This window comes from Apodemus sylvaticus, chromosome 12, assembly GCF_947179515.1.
Source record: "Apodemus sylvaticus chromosome 12, mApoSyl1.1, whole genome shotgun sequence".
Lineage (NCBI taxonomy): Eukaryota > Metazoa > Chordata > Mammalia > Rodentia > Muridae > Apodemus > Apodemus sylvaticus.
In genome coordinates, this window is record NC_067483.1 from 68,081,037 (window position 1) to 68,097,101 (window position 16,065).

General features: G+C 37.0%; 1 protein-coding gene across 10 annotated transcripts in view; it reads right to left on the minus strand.

The window, feature by feature from the left end:
• Rabgap1l (RAB GTPase activating protein 1 like) overlaps positions 1–16,065 on the minus strand; it is a 622,756-nt gene that overhangs the window by 538,075 nt on the left and 68,616 nt on the right. For all 10 annotated transcript variants that reach the window (XM_052199889.1, XM_052199890.1, XM_052199896.1 and 7 more), the window contains 3 exons: positions 14,563–14,755; positions 8,762–8,972; positions 6,637–6,811 (listed from right to left, as the gene is read on the minus strand). In XM_052199889.1, the coding sequence (XP_052055849.1) occupies positions 6,637–6,811; positions 8,762–8,972; positions 14,563–14,755 (579 nt within the window). The remainder of the gene's footprint in view (positions 1–6,636; positions 6,812–8,761; positions 8,973–14,562; positions 14,756–16,065) is intronic.

Sequence of the window (16,065 nt, forward strand, 5' to 3'; positions counted from 1 at the left end):
TCCAACAAATACAAATAAATTGTGATTAGGTTGAGCAAGAAACATTAAATCAGCCAAAATCAGAAATGTTACCCTACATTTCAAATTTAACTCTAATGACATTTATTTAAATGTCATGTCTCACAAATTACTATTTCACAAAAAAGGTGAATACTATGTGTGAATTCTAGAGTCCAAGAGCATTAAAAAAAGGTGATACAAAGATTAGTAAAGTGAAGCTCAGAAATTATCAACATTAGCTCTTAGAACACTATACAACCAATCACATAAAGTACATCAGAAATGCATAGCATGGCAAACACTCTAATACATTATTAAAGTGTACTTTATGCAATTAAATTTTTACATTATTAAAGCACATGTTCACAAAAAAAAATCTAAAATAGGCATTTTTCTGTAGAAGGAAATGTTTATTTACACAATACAATACAATTGTTTCCACAAAAAGTTATCTACAGAAAACACTAGACACATAGCTGGGTATCTGATTGTGTTGCTGGAATAGGGGTTACACAGACATCTGGAACAAGGGATAGACTACAATCTATTGTAGATAACTTTTTATTTGTAAAATTTTACTTTTATTTTCTTTATTTCAGTATTTTCCAAATTGGTAAATATTACACAGTTAAAGTTCATATGTCACTATTTAATGACAAAGGTACGTGTGTGCGTGCACGTGTGTGTGTGTGTGTGTGTGTGTGTGTGTGTATTTCCTCTTTTAAAAATAAAAGTTTCCAATTAATATCCATTAATACAATCTATTCTTTAGAAATACTAATGACCAAGAAATGTTCATTCAAGAAATAAATATGAGGCTGGTGAGATGGCTCAGTGATTAAGAACACTGGTTGCTCTTCTCTAAGACTTTGGTTCAATTCCCGGCACCTACATGGCAGCTCACAACTGTCTGTAACTCTACTTTCAGGGACTCTAATGCCCTTCTGTATTCTTCAGGCACTGCATGCACATGCTGCACAGACATACATGCAAGCAAATCACCCATACACAAAAATAAGTATATATGTTTTAAAAACAAAGAAAGTTAGGTAGGTAGATAAAAATATCACCCCATAAGAAAAGTATATAACTGGGTATGGTAGGCACTTCTCTTTAATCACAGCACTTGGGAGGTAGAGGCAGGCAGATCATTATGGGCTACATAGGGAATTCCAGGCCATTAAAAGCCCTTATAGTTAGACCCTATCTAAAAAGTAAATAAAGAAAAACAATGTTTGTTTTTTTAAGTTAACGACTTGATTGAATGCATTATCATTGAAAACAACCAAAATAAAGAGTTTTAAAAAAAAACTGGCCAGGCAGTAGTGATAAGTGCCTTTAATCTCCAATACTCAGGAGGCAGAGGCAGGCCGATCTCTGAGTCCCAGGCCAGCCTGCCCTATAGATCAAGTTCCAGGACAGCCAGGGATACACAAAGAACCCTTGTCTCAAAAGAAAAAAAAAGAAGGGAAGGAAAGAGAAGGGAAGGGAAGGGCAGGGGAGGGGAGGGGAGGGGGGAGGGGAGGGTAGGAGAAGAGAGGAGGGGGAGGGGAGAGAGGAGAGAGAGAGGAGAGAGGAGAGAGGAGAGGGGAGAGAGGTAAGAGGAGAGAGGAGAGAGGAGGGAGGAGGAAGGAGAGAGGAGGAAGGGGAGGGGAGGGGAGAGGAGAGGAGAGGGGAGGGGAGGGGAGAGGAGGAGAGGGGAGGGGAAGGGAGAAGAGAGGGGAGGAGAGGGGAGAGGAGGAGAGGGGAGGGGAAGGGAGAGGAGAGGGGAGGGGAGGGGAAGGGAGAGGAGAGGGGGAGGGGAGGGGAGAGGAGGAGAAGGGAGGGGAAGGGAGAGGAGAGGGGAGGAGAGGGGAGAGGAGGAGAGGGGAGGGGAAGGGAGAGGAGAGGAGAGGGGAGGGGAGGGGAGAGGAGAGGGGAAGGGAGAGGAGAGGGGAGGAGAGGGGAGAGGAGGAGAGGGGAGGGGAAGGGATGGAGGGGAGGGGAGGGGAAGGGAGAGGAGGAGAGGGGAGGGGAAGGGAGAGGAGAGGGGAGGGGAGGGGAGGGGAGAGGAGAGGAGAGGAGAGGAGAGGAAAAGGAAAAGGAAAAGGAAAAGGAAAAGGAAAAGGAAAAGGAAAAGGAAAAGGAAAGGAAAGAAGGGAAAAAAGAAAAAAGAGAAAAAAGTATTACTATCCAGTTGGGGTTCAAACTTGTAAATCCTAGCACTCAGGAGACTATAATACATGCACACCTTCATACACACACACAGACACAATATTTACAGGTGCACATACCATACACACACACACACACACACACACAAATGAGGAGTGAAGGGAACTTTGTTACAGGATATTTGTGTTCACATTGTGAATCTCAAGATTGTTTCTAGTTGTGGTGTGTGCTCAGCCCTTAGCACACAACTTTAAATCCCTCTAGCTGGAATACAGATATGCCTTTAGTACCTGCCTTTAATCCCAAATAATGAAGGTAAAGTTAGTTTGTTGAAAAAAAGCACCCTGTTTGAAACTGATGATTAATTGAGTGGCAGACAAAGCGATGAATCAGAACAAGATTTAACAGAATAGGGTATGTCCAACTTTCAGGGAAAGAGTGAGGAAAGGGGAGATATTTAAGAGATCAGTGCAGGCAGAGAGAAGGAAGGAAGGAGGCAGTTTTTACCAGGAGATATGTACAGAGACAAGTCGCAGAGAGAGAGAGAACAAGCTAGACACAGGTTAAGAGAGAACAAGCCAGAAAAATGAAAAGAAGCCAGAGATCAGAACATATTGCCAGAGTTAGTTCCAGGCCAAGCAGCACAATTCAGAGAAGCTAAGAGAAGCCAGTTTGAGTCAATCAGCTAGGAGAGGTGTTTGAGGCAGAACAGCTGAATTGGACCAGCCACCCAGAGTTCAGCAAGAACTTGGAAGAGGGGAGCTTATTCAGCAGTAAATCTTAGAGCTGAAAAGATTCGGCATAGATTAGATTGTACAGAGGCTAGAAGTTTCCAGGATGAGGCCTGGGTTAACACACTGAAGCAGTAAGCCTAGGAGACAACTGAAATAGGAGAATAAAAGTTACTTTTACAGATCTTAGTATAACCTAAGTTCCTTAAAGTATTTTTTTAAAGCTTTGTGTACCATATCCACAAAGACACAAGAAACATGGGTACCTCCTTATCTTTCTTTACATTTTTGTCTGCAATACCTAAACAGAAGCCTTACATCATTCTCCTTGTACAAAGATTAAAGACATTAAGATAAATCTGGCTGGACTGTCCAACTATTTTGTAATGTATTACAAAGATCCAGTCCAACAGTGTTACAGAAGTCTGCCCAGGACAAAAAGCCAAATGTATCCTGTTATCACAGTGCCCAAGAGAGCCATCGCCTTCACTGGCTGGGCTTCCCCTCAACCACTGTTGGTATCTGCTGCTTGAAGAGACTGATTCATGGTGAAATAAGCGCATCATGGGCCATCTGGTAGCAGCCATACTGTCACTGCTTGAGAGAACATCTTCTTGCTTTAGTGGAAAAACCTTCCAGTACCATCCAGGGACTCTAAGAAGGAAAGGGGGAAATTAATTAATGGCATTGCTACATAACATAAATAAATGATAACTATGTCTGCCCTTCAGTCCCTAAGCTACTTGTGCCCACCAAGAAGGTATAAGGCATCCCTTTACCACAAAACAGGAAATTCCTGAGAAGCAAAATAACCAGATGACCAGGAAATGTAACTAAAATATTTTAGATTAACTCAAAGTATAATTATAGTATATTTTTGATGAGGTGAGGAAGATATTGACAGATGTTGAAAAGACTACATAGTATGTTTGAGTAAACTATAAACATAACTGAAATGTAAGCTATGCAATTAATAAATCTACTTACAAAATACAATGAAAAACAAAAACTTAAATTTATTTTTTACATTTTTTAATTTGATCTATTACATGTGTCAGTGTGTCTGTCTGCCTATCTGTCCCTCTCCCTCCCCTCTCTCTCTCTCTCTCTCTCTCTCTCTCTCTGTGTGTGTGTGTGTGTGTGTGTGTGTGTGTGTGTGTGTGTGTGTTGTACACATGGGTAGAGGGTAGATAGCTTTTAGGTCCACCTTGTAGGTGCCAGGGATCAAATTGAAGTTGTTAGCTTAGCAGCAAACACCATTATACACCAAGCCATCTCACTGGTCCCTACTTGTTACAATATTTAAGTAAGTTGTTGCTAAAAATATAGTTTTTCTGAGCTAAAGAATTCAGTTTGAAACCCATCTTTATTGTCAATTTTCTTTGTCTTGGGTAAAATAAAAGGTAAGCACACAAACTAACATCTAAGCCAGAACATTTTTTTAAAATAAATGTAAGGGTATCAATAATATAAGACAATAGGCACAAGTTCAGGTTGTTCCAGGCAAACAGAAACATAAAGTCAGTTGTCTAAATAAATCCTATCCGTACCATGGGATGTTATGAAGATCAATCATATATAAGCTTCATAGAATGTCTGACATAAGCCCTCTCTATACACTGTGTTACTCGATATTTAGAAATATTCCCTCTTAATACTATGATAACTATGTCTGCCATATGTACACATAATGGCCATGGCTGTGTACTTCCTTTTTCAAAAAAACAAAAACAAAAACACTCTAAAACATGTGTTTTTAAAAGAAATTTATAGGGCTGGAGAGGTGGCTCAGCGGTTAAGAGCAGTGACTGCTCTTCCAGAGGTCCTGAGTCCTAGAAACCACATGGTGGCTCACAACCATTTGTAATGGGGACCCGATGCCCTCTTCTGGTGTGTCTAAAGATAGCTACAGAGACTCACATATATGAAATAAATATATAAATCTTACAAAAAAAATTTATACATGGAAATCTTTTTCCTACAACCAGCAATACACTGTCTAGAAATGTCATAAATAGTAGTATCTCCAAAATTATATCAAGAATTTTCCATTTTCCCTGCTTTGGTCACCCACTATTAAAAGCTCTTAAACAATAACTCCTCCATTCATAAATAGATGCTATAATCCCAAAGTTAAGTTGCATACCATCAGTTATGAAATGCTTGCAGCAAGGTTCCCTTTCCATTTCCTCCTAGAGCAGCACTTCCATCTCACAGAAATGGGTTCTTCAATTCTTCAGAGTTCTCTTTACTGTTCAGCTCCAGTGATCCAGTAACCATACAGGTGTGTTAAGTGACAGCTGTCAACATGAAATGCCAGGACTCTACCAATTTGTTTCCCCACATCTGCAGTGGAGTATGTAAGGACCAGAAATAGCTCTACATTCACAAAAACCCATGTACTGTTTCAACACGCTTCCATTCATGACTACCACATGCCAGGTGCACTAACAGCACACTTGGATCCATTCACTCCGCCAATCACAGCTTTTCAGAAACAAGTCAGTATACAGTTCAGACTGATATACTGGCTTTATCTGAAAAACTAATACTAACAACTTGAAGTCTGTATAGGCATGAATTCCAGCAGAAAACTTCTATAGTTACAGGATGAATTATGTGTTGTCATACATGCTCATTTTAGTGTAAAGCAAAAGAATTGCCAGAGCATAGAAATAGCATGCTGATCATAGTTGATATTAAACTCACAAAGATCTACATTTCAATGAAAGATCTCATGCTGTGGTCATAAAAACATCTATAATTAAAACTATGTGTTCATCCTGCATGGTAAATAAAGACAAGAAAGGCACTGCTTTCAGCATTTTCTAGTGACAATTTAAATTTCCAAAGCAAGCATACCTCAAAATTTGCCCACACAAACCCACTTTTCTTTTTTTGTTTGTTCTTTGGTTGGTTGGTTTTGGGTGTTTTTTGTGTGTTGTGTTGTGTTGTGTTTTAAGACAAGGTTTCTCTGTATAGTCCTGGCTGTCCTGGAACTTGCTCTGTAGACCAGATTGGCCTCAAACTCAAGAGATCCATCTGCCTCTATCTCCTGAGTACAAATGTCCTTTTCAAAAGACTTTGAAATGACTTCAAGTACTAAATTAATATAATTTGAGGTGGGGGGGGACAAGTCAATAAACTCAGAAAAGAGTGTATTTGCAAGCATTTGATTCTGAACTATTACTCCAATGAAAGAATAAACCACTAATTAATAACAATTGCTAAGAATATACTGACTTCTTCAAAGGACTCCAAGTTCCCTAACTCTGTGTAAGCATTTGTATTTTAAATTGGGCCAATTCAAGAATGAACTCAGAGCTTAAAGTGATAAAACGTATCACCAGAAATCAATAGACCTAAGAAACACTGTGTATGTAATACACAAGTCACAGTGGTATACAACTATGAAGTCCAGCAGAGAGAATCAGGGAGTGTAAGAGGCATCTATAATAACAGGCACAAAAATAATCATTTCTGAGCACAAAGAAATAGTACAGTAGCCATAGGGTAGAAGGACAATTTACCATGTCCCTTCTAATACAACTGTTGCACCTATAATATCATGTTCATGCACAATTTGTCAAACTTAGCATTCTGTATTCAATTCTATGCTATTGCAAATATTAACATGGTCTCTATAGTCTTCAAGTTTACATACTGTCTTTCTATGACAGGAAAATTGAGAGTTCAAAAATATTATCCTAATTCAATCCTGTAGAAAATTGTTACATTGTATTATACTTACTGCCTCTTTAATTTCACAGGAGAAAACATGTATCTGAAATTCTTCTGAACCATGAGAACTCTCTGTAAATGCAAAGCAATTGCTCTCTGTTGTCCCATCGTGCCCACGTGCACAGAACAGCACTTTATAAATTGGAAAAGATGCTATCTCCACATTGCTTGACTGGTCTATGATTCTGCAGTAATAAAAATAAAAAAGACATAAAATATCAACTATCAAAGAACAAATCATGTCAATATATAATGACAAAATATAACTACCTTAAAAATCACAAAACAATTATTAATACAAGTAAACAAATTATCTTCATGTTATGGAAAATATTACATATATATATTGTATGTGTGTATATATATATGACTTCAAGTACTAAATTAATATAATTTGAGGTGGGGGGGGACAAGTCAATAAACTCAGAAAAGAGTGTATTTGCAAGCATTTGATTCTGAACTATTACTCCATATATACTATATATAGTATATATATAGTATATATATACTATATATATACACACACGCAAAATATTGCACATACACTACATACACAAAATCATTTCACCTTAACAATTTCCTCATTCTTGTGTTTCCTAGGAGCCAACTCATACTATTCAAAGTCAACTATATATATATTTCTCATTCCAAAAATTTTGAATTTTGATCTTGTGTAAAAAGCAATATTAGTATGGGGAGCTAGGAGGAGACAAGAAGGAGTAAGACTGTTGAGAAAAAAAGGTTTCAGCAGAAGAGTGGACAGGATAGATAAGGATGATATAAAACAAGTGAAAGTGCCCTAAACTCAATATACATACAATACACAAACACACACACACATACACACATATCCATCAAATTGTCAAAGAAATTTTTTTCTTGTTTTTGTTTGGTTAGTTTATTTTTTTGAGATAAGATCTCTCTATTACATAGTAATTGCTGCTGTAAAACTCCTTTTATAGACCAGGCTGTCCTCAGACTCAGAGATACAAACAGCCTCTGCCTGAGATGTGAGCTACCACCACACCCCACACCTAGTAAAGAATTTTTTTTAAGAAGCATTTTTCAGATCTCTGGAAATAAAGACATGTGATTGGAAAAAGAGAGATATAAAATGAACAGCACTGATCATTCCTAGAAAGTCCATTTCTTTTTCATTCTTTTTCTGTGTGTGTCAGTGTGTATTTGTTGTATGAGGGTCTGTATTTGTAGGTGTTGGTGTGTGCAGGTGTAAATGCATGTTCATGTGGGTGTACATGGAGAGGTTAGAGATCAATCTCAGTTTTCAATCCTTAAGAGCATTCCATCTTGTTTGCTTTGTTGTTTTGATTTTCCCACCTGGAGTGGCAGCCTGCAAGCCCCACCAATCCTGTCTGATTCTGTCCCCCACCACTGGGGTCACAGACATGTGAACACACTGGAACTTTTTTTCTAGTGGTAGTGACGGAAACTCAGGTCCTGTTTCGTACAATAAGAGTTCTTGCTCACCTTGTTGTGGCAAACAGCAACCCCAGGGATCTGCCTGTCTCCACCTCTCATTTGAAGATTTGGGAGACAAAGGAAAGTACTTGCTTTACAAGTTAGAGGACCAGAGAACGACCTCTAGAACCCACAGAAAATCAAGGAATCTGGGTGTGGTCGCCTGTGCTTGTAATACCAGTGCTAGGTAGGTCAACAGGTAGCTTCTGAAGCTCTTGGGTAGATCAGCAAGCCAGCCTAGCAAACATGGCCAATTCCACGCCAGTAAGAGACTTTGACTCAAAATTTTTTTTAATTTAAAATTTTAAAAGGTAGACAGCACCTAAAGAATGCCAGCAGAGATGTCCTCTGCCGCTAAACAACTACATGTCCACACACATATTCCACACAAATCATATATTAACACAATGTTTTCCTAAGACACTAAAGACATTTTTATTGAAACTTTGTAAATATGCACTGCAATTAGTCAGTACTTTGTACTTAACTTACTATCCTAATAGTTACACACAAGAACAAGTTCTAAGCCACAATGTAATTTGTAATCTGTATTGTAAGTCTAGAGAGTACAAGACCGGCATCTGATTTATGAAACAACATATAGTCCACCACTCAGAATAGTTAAGCATACATTAAGAAAGAAAATTAAGACTTACCTCACAGATCCTTCTGGAATGTTGGGTACATATAGAGTAACAGCAAAGGGGTACTGACTAGAAGCTCTCATGGTGGCCATTGCCCGTAAAGCCTCCACTTCACTGCGTGGGGAAGAAACTTTCATACATCCTAAGTATGTCAACTTGTTAAAAAGAACACTGTCTTCTTCAGGAAATCCACTTGGAGAAGATGGTCTTGGTGTGGATATTTCTGGAAAAAAAAAAAAAGAAAGAAATCAATCAAGTCACTAGTACACATTCCATAAACACAAGGGTCATGTATCTGTTTTCCTTATTGCTGGCTCACTAGCTTGTGTGAACTATTAAGTATCCTAACAAAATTATTTTTCCTTCAATTAATTTTTATGATTGTTTCACCCAATTTTACCAGTCTGTATAACGAACAGTTTGGGGGAATACATGCATAATTCAATTCATAACATTTTTAAAAAGCTCATTATTGTTAGAGAATATCTAAAAATTTATTTTCTAAAACTACAAATCATTTAAGTCATCAACTATATTTAATATAATATAGATAAATATGAAGATTTAAACTATTTTAGTATGATTATTACATGCATATATGTTGTTATGCATTTCAGTCATCTTAGAAAGAAACATGAAGCAACAAACAAGGCCCAGGAGTAAAGTAAGGCACTGGTGATGAGCAGGCACTATACATAGGGAAGCTGACAACATTTACGTTCTAGGTTTCTAAAACTGAGGAGGGGGACTTTTTATAAGGATATAAATAAATTAATGAATAAAATGAATATAAATATTCCTTAAATCTGTGTAACAAAAGATTCATAGCTATAGATTATAGATAAAATTGGACCTAAAAATACAGACAATAAAGTTAGTAAACAAATCCTTTAAATTATCACGAATACGAAGAAGGATTTTAATTTTTTAACAAAATAAGTAGAAAAAGGAAAGAAAACAAATAACTAAAAAATTCTAAATCTGAGTAAAATAGGATCTAAAAATGAAATATTCTCTGGAAGGTTACTGAACAGGATTTTTTTTTCTGCAAAAGAAGAATTGTTACAGAAAATTCCTTCAACTAAGGAAATGAAATAAGAGGAAGTGAAAGCTCCCAAGAAAGACCCTGTTCAGGCTCAAGACAAGGTGCAAATGTCAAACCCTTTGTTAAATAAGTTCCAAGAATACAAGAGAATTTAATGTGGGGAAGAAAGGGGGTTATAACTGCCAAGGGAAAAATAAATGGTTGAAAATTTCCCAAACTTGGTTAAATATATGAATGTCCATATTCAAGAATCTCAATGCTTCTTTAAAAATACAACCTCAAAGAAAACTACACCCAGGAATCAGACCGCTGACCTAATTACACAGGCTTATCATCGCAGCTATTTTGGAAGGTAAAAGCTAGAGGATCCCAAGTTCAAGGCCTCCCTGGGCTAAGGAACAAGTCAAAGTCAGTATGAGCACGCGCATCAGCGTTGCTGAGCACACGCATCAGAGCTGCCCAGCATCACATAAGAGAAAATGGAGGCAAGGAGGCAGACTACAGAAATTCTCTCCTCTGAAACTGTAGAGGGGCTGAAGAAATAAACAGCTCAGAGGTTAAAAGAGTGTTTGCTGCTCTTCCAAAGGATCTGAATTTTGGTCCCAGCGACCATGGTGGGTGGTCCACAACCACGTGTAACCTCAGTTCTAGGGAATCCAGTTCCCTCTGCTGGCTCTGGGCAGCACCTGCACACACTTGTGTGGATTCACAAACATAAACACATAGTAAAACAAACATAAATAAAATAAAAATAAATTTTAAAAATATAAAAAGAAACCACAAGAGTGAGAAAGCAGTGAACATTTTTCACAAGCTCGAAGACCAACAAACCAAAACTATCCACCTGCAACTAAAGAAAAATAAAATAATTTCCTTATAGAGAAAACTGGAAACTTGAAACCATCTTTGAAAGAAAGCCTTTCACAAGCATGTGAATCTGAAGAAAATAATATCATAGAGCAATCTAGAGTATAAAAATGAACAAAAACAGAAACAAAAATATGACAAAATTCTGCCAGGCAGTGATAGTGCATGCCTTTATCCCCAGCACTCAGGAGGCCACAGCAGGAGGATCGCAAAAAAATTTGCTCTTACATTAGCAAATTCCAAGACATCCAGGGCTAGGCAGAGAAACCCTGTCTCAAAACACAAATAAATAAATAAATAAATAAATAAATAAATAAATAAAGCATTTTCCTTTACAAATTCTTTTTTTTTAATTTTTTTTATTCGATATAATTTATTTACATTTCAAATGATTTCCCCTTTTCTAGCCCCCCCACTCCCCGAAAGTCCCGTAAGCCCCCTTCTCTTCCCCTGTCCTCCCACCCACCCCTTCCCACTTCCCCGTTCTGGTTTTGCTGAATACTGTTTCACTGAGTCTTTCCAGAACCAGGGGCCACTCCTCCTTTCTTCTTGTACCTCAACAAATTCTTTAAAATATACATATTACACTGCCTCTAGGGTTTTTCAATGTATGTATGTATAATATATAATCAACATAACAAAAAGGGAATTGGAAGGAGTTTGGTGTGGGTGCAGTACTTCCAAATTCTCCTGAAGTAGTTAAAAGACAATGATCTCTAAATAGGTATACATTCAATTCTTCATACATGGTAATAATTCCATTAAGTTCTCTTTCATTGAACCAAACTTCTTATGATTTCACTCTTGATTACATTACAAAATAATTCTTTTCCCTTCCTACTTTGACTTGTTCTAGCTGACCACAAGGTGGTGGAAGAGGATATTCTCTGGCATTTTCTTCTTACATGTTTGGGCTTTTTTCCTTTCTTTCTTTCTCGAGAACTCAAGGTATCATTGATGTTATGAAAGTACTCTGTCACTTAAATCCATATTTCACTTGCAAATATTGAATCTCTAGGAGAAACTTTATTGTATGAAGAATCAGGAGTCTGATTTTATTTTATTCCATTATGAGCAACAACTGCTCTGGTGCCATCTACTGAGTCTCCATATTCCTCCACAGAACTGAAGCTAATTCTGTCATCTTCTTTTTCTCTAATCATCCGTTTCTTTTTCCAGTCATGTTGCATTAGCTAGATTTTTAGACTATCACAGTGCCACAGCAATAGATACCACCTTCCTAGATGTTCTTGATTACATGCAAATAAAATATAATACAATATAAAAGTGTCCTCATGTTCCTCTCGCTCTCCCCTTCTCTTCCCCCTTTTTTCTACCTTTCTCTCTATCTCTCTATTTCCGTGTGTGTGTGTGTGTGTGTGTGTGTGCGTGTGTGTGTATGTACATGTGTGTGTGCATCCTCACATGCATGCACATGCATGTATGTGTATACATATATGACAGACCTTGATTATTTTAGTATGTACCCAATAATGGAATTTCTCTTAATTGTACCACTTACATGGTAAATCACTATTATACATTTTAATGTTGAATAATCTGCAATGGCTTTTAGCTACTTTATGGGTTCCTATTTCTACCACCCTTATCCTTCTAACCCCTCAACACTAGATAGGAGAGAAAGAAGGCTAGAGGGAAAAAGGGTGTCTATATCATTAGACTACTTCCTGCTGATTAGGGGTATCAAGTAACTTGGAGAAATTTCGATCTTAGTCATCAGAAAATCTCTAACCAGCAACCAGAAAACAGCAACAGGAGGAGCAGCAGCTGCCACATCCCTCTCAGGGCTCATGGGTTTACACCAGAGTCCCCAGAATTCCAAACGTAAATGTCCCTGCCAGAGCATTCGGCAAATCATAGTCAGCTGCTGTGAACAACCTAAAGCAGCCCCATATCCCACACCTGGAATTAAAACAAAAACATATTTCCATAACATTTCAGTGTTTTGAAAGACACCAAAATTCTCGCTACCATCATCCTTGCCACATTAAGCATTATGATTACATTCCCTACACATATTCTATCATACCCTGCTATTTAATACTTTGCTCAATATCCAAATGTATCTTAAGCCATAACTGAAATTTAAAATATTAAGGCCCTAATCCAATCCAGCTAACTCAACTTTATTAGGGTGATTTATTGAGAAATCTGACTATAAAACAAACCTACACTGATCAATCAATTCATGTCATTCCTCTAATCAGTTGGCCAAATCAGAGTAAAATACTAAACTTTTGTTCAATCAGTAAAAGAGTAATTTCTGTGTCGAGAAATGAGCACATTACCACCCACCCTTACCTACCATTCACTGCTGGCAGGCACTTTGTGACCAGAAGGCAAGCTAGTTCAGAGAACAATGCCATGAGAAAACCAAACCAAGACCAAATTACTTTCCAATGGTTTAAGACACCTGAAGCAGAAATCCTTTTGATCCCTGTTCTTTTGCTCTGGTGGCTATATTTGATTAACAAGACTGCATCTAGAATCAATTTATACTCATGCTGTTGACACTCACGGGTAATTTTCTTAATAAGATTATTTAAGGCAGAAGACCCATCCTAAATCTAGATGGCACCTTCTAGTGGTCACACAAATAGAAGGACATAGAAGGAAACTGCTTTTTGCCTGCTTGTCCACACTCTTGCTGGCAAGTTCATCTATACTGTTGCTGCATCACTTCTTCACCAGTATTAGAACTAACTTCTTCAGAATTCCAATGTAGACTAAAGACCAACAGTTCTCCAGGAACTAGGACTCTAGCTCCAGATTGGAACTGCTGAGACACACAGCCTCATGTACTAAACAACTATCAGATTCTCACCCTTTCTAACATGAAACAGCCATTGTTGCACTGCTTAAATTGCACCCTATAAGCCAATCTAATAGATTCCCCTTTAATACAAATAATATTAAATATAATTGCATTTATTTAATAAAAATATTAAATATAAATAATTAAATGTAAATATAATTAAATAAATATTAAATATAATTAGCATTCATTCTATCAGGTATGTTCTTTAGAAACACCTATTACATACTGAAAATCATCTTTACTCACAAACAGGGTATCAGAGTATAATTTACCTTCATATGTTGCTGTGTTTTTGTAAGACATACTGATGGAACTGATGCGCTATTTTGGTTGGAATTTTTGACAATTATAATTTAAGATAAGGAGAGATAAACTGCAAAAAAGGCACATGATATAAAAGATCTATTATACTACTCTTTGATCACCAAGAATTTTTAACTTGTTCAACAAGTACTAAGGACATATCATGTGCATAATAGCAGAGGTAATATGAGTGCTCAGAGTTCTTATTCTAGGTAGATATATATGCAAAACCAAAGCAACTCAAAATAGAAACCTCCAACCAGAACTGAAAGCATGGTGCAGCCTTATCTAAATGAAACAAAACTAAAGATGGACATTGGGGCCGGGGAGGGGGGCATGGAAAGCGTTGCAAGGCTGGCCTAAAATTTGTCATTTTCCTGCCTCAGCCTCCTGAGTGCTATTTTAGGCCTGTCCGAATGACACTGTCTCAATAAAAGAAAAAGGTTAAATATTGGACTATAGGACTGGATCATCAATTAACAGCACTTGCTGAACAACCCTCAGGACTGGAGCTCAGATCCCAGCACCCACATGCCAACCTGACATTGTACAAACACTATGTAGCTCCAAGGATCCCAACACTATGACTTTTGTGGGCACATGGGCATGTGGAATATGCATACAATCACACAGGCACACATATACGCACAAATCTTTTTTCAAGATTAAAGACAATGTTAGACTAAATTTTTCTAACTTTCACCTTAAATGTTATTTTATTCCATTTCCCGTATCATCTTTAAGTGTCCAGTATATTACCTGTATTAGATGGATCCAAAATTAACTGGAGAGGAGGCTTATTTGTTTGGCTGGCTGGAACATCTCCAAAGGAATAATCTGAAATCTCATCAGATTCTTGGCAATCAACAGGTAGACTGCTTTGTCCTTTCTCAGAATCTCTCAAAATCTCTTCCATGGCTTTTTCCAACTGCTCATCACCATTGGAAGCTATCTAAAAGCAGAGCAAGACAATTCTTTTTCAATTTCTTAATTATGAGACTTAATTTATTAAAAATATTTCATTTTGAAAAATTAAAATCTAAATATTCAGGCTGGAGAGGTGGCTTGGTGGTTAAGAGCACTGACTGTTCTTCCAGAGGTCCTGAGTTCAATTCCCAGCAACCACATGGTGGCTCACAGCCACAGCAATGGGATCTGATGCCCTCTTCTGGTGTGTGTGCGAACAGTGACAGTGCACTCACATACATAAAATAAATAAAACCTTTTTTAAAAATCTAAATATTCAAATATACAGTCAGTAAATACTGAGAATTTGCCCAGTAATCCTAATTTCACATACCCATAACATATTGAAATCCTGAATGATAAATCTACTAAATAAAAGAGAGATTATTTCACAAAAGGATTCTTCATAAAATACTGCAGGGCTTTCAAACTACATTTGTTGCAAGACCAGTGAGATGGCCCAGTGGGTAAAAGCACTCACTGCCAAAATCAACTACCTGAGTTCAATCTCAAGATCCCTCAGGGTCAAAGGAGAAAACAATTCAGAAAACTGTCCATTGACTGCCACACAATATACTGTATCACACACACACACACACACACACCCCACACACACACATTCAGACCATTTGAATTTTATGTGTTTTGAGAGGAAAATGGATAAGTTCAAATATGGCACATTATAAATACCACTTAAACAACAGAATTTCTGAGTATCTATACACATATTTTCAGTTTCTTTATAAACCCATTAGCTCCAAGACCATTACTGATTTTCTTAGAAATTATATTTTTTCTTAAAATTAAATGGGGCAGAAGTCTAAGTAAATAAATGGTATCTTAAACACAATAACGCTAATACAATTGTCAAAAAGAAGGCACTGAGACCATTTGAATAGAATTATGTACTAGACACAATACAAGCATTTAATTTAATAACCTCTTTTATTGTGTATTTCTGACTCACTGATATATTTTGATCCCATATTTAATATTAATAATAGCCATATAAATAAAAGAGTATTTTATTATTATTCCCATTCCTGTATACAAAAAAAAAAAAAAAAAACAGTTAGAACTCCCATGCATAGATAACAGGACTTTTTTTCTTTCTATTATTTGATTTAGTAAGAGCAACCCGAAATTTAGGAAAAAATAAAAAATATATATCCAAATGAAATCAACTGCAAAAAAAATAAAATATACACTTTTAAACTAATTAGTCACCGTTAAACCATCTATCAGACTCTTACCACATGATTTAAAGCAAAAAAAAAAAAATACATAACAGAAAAA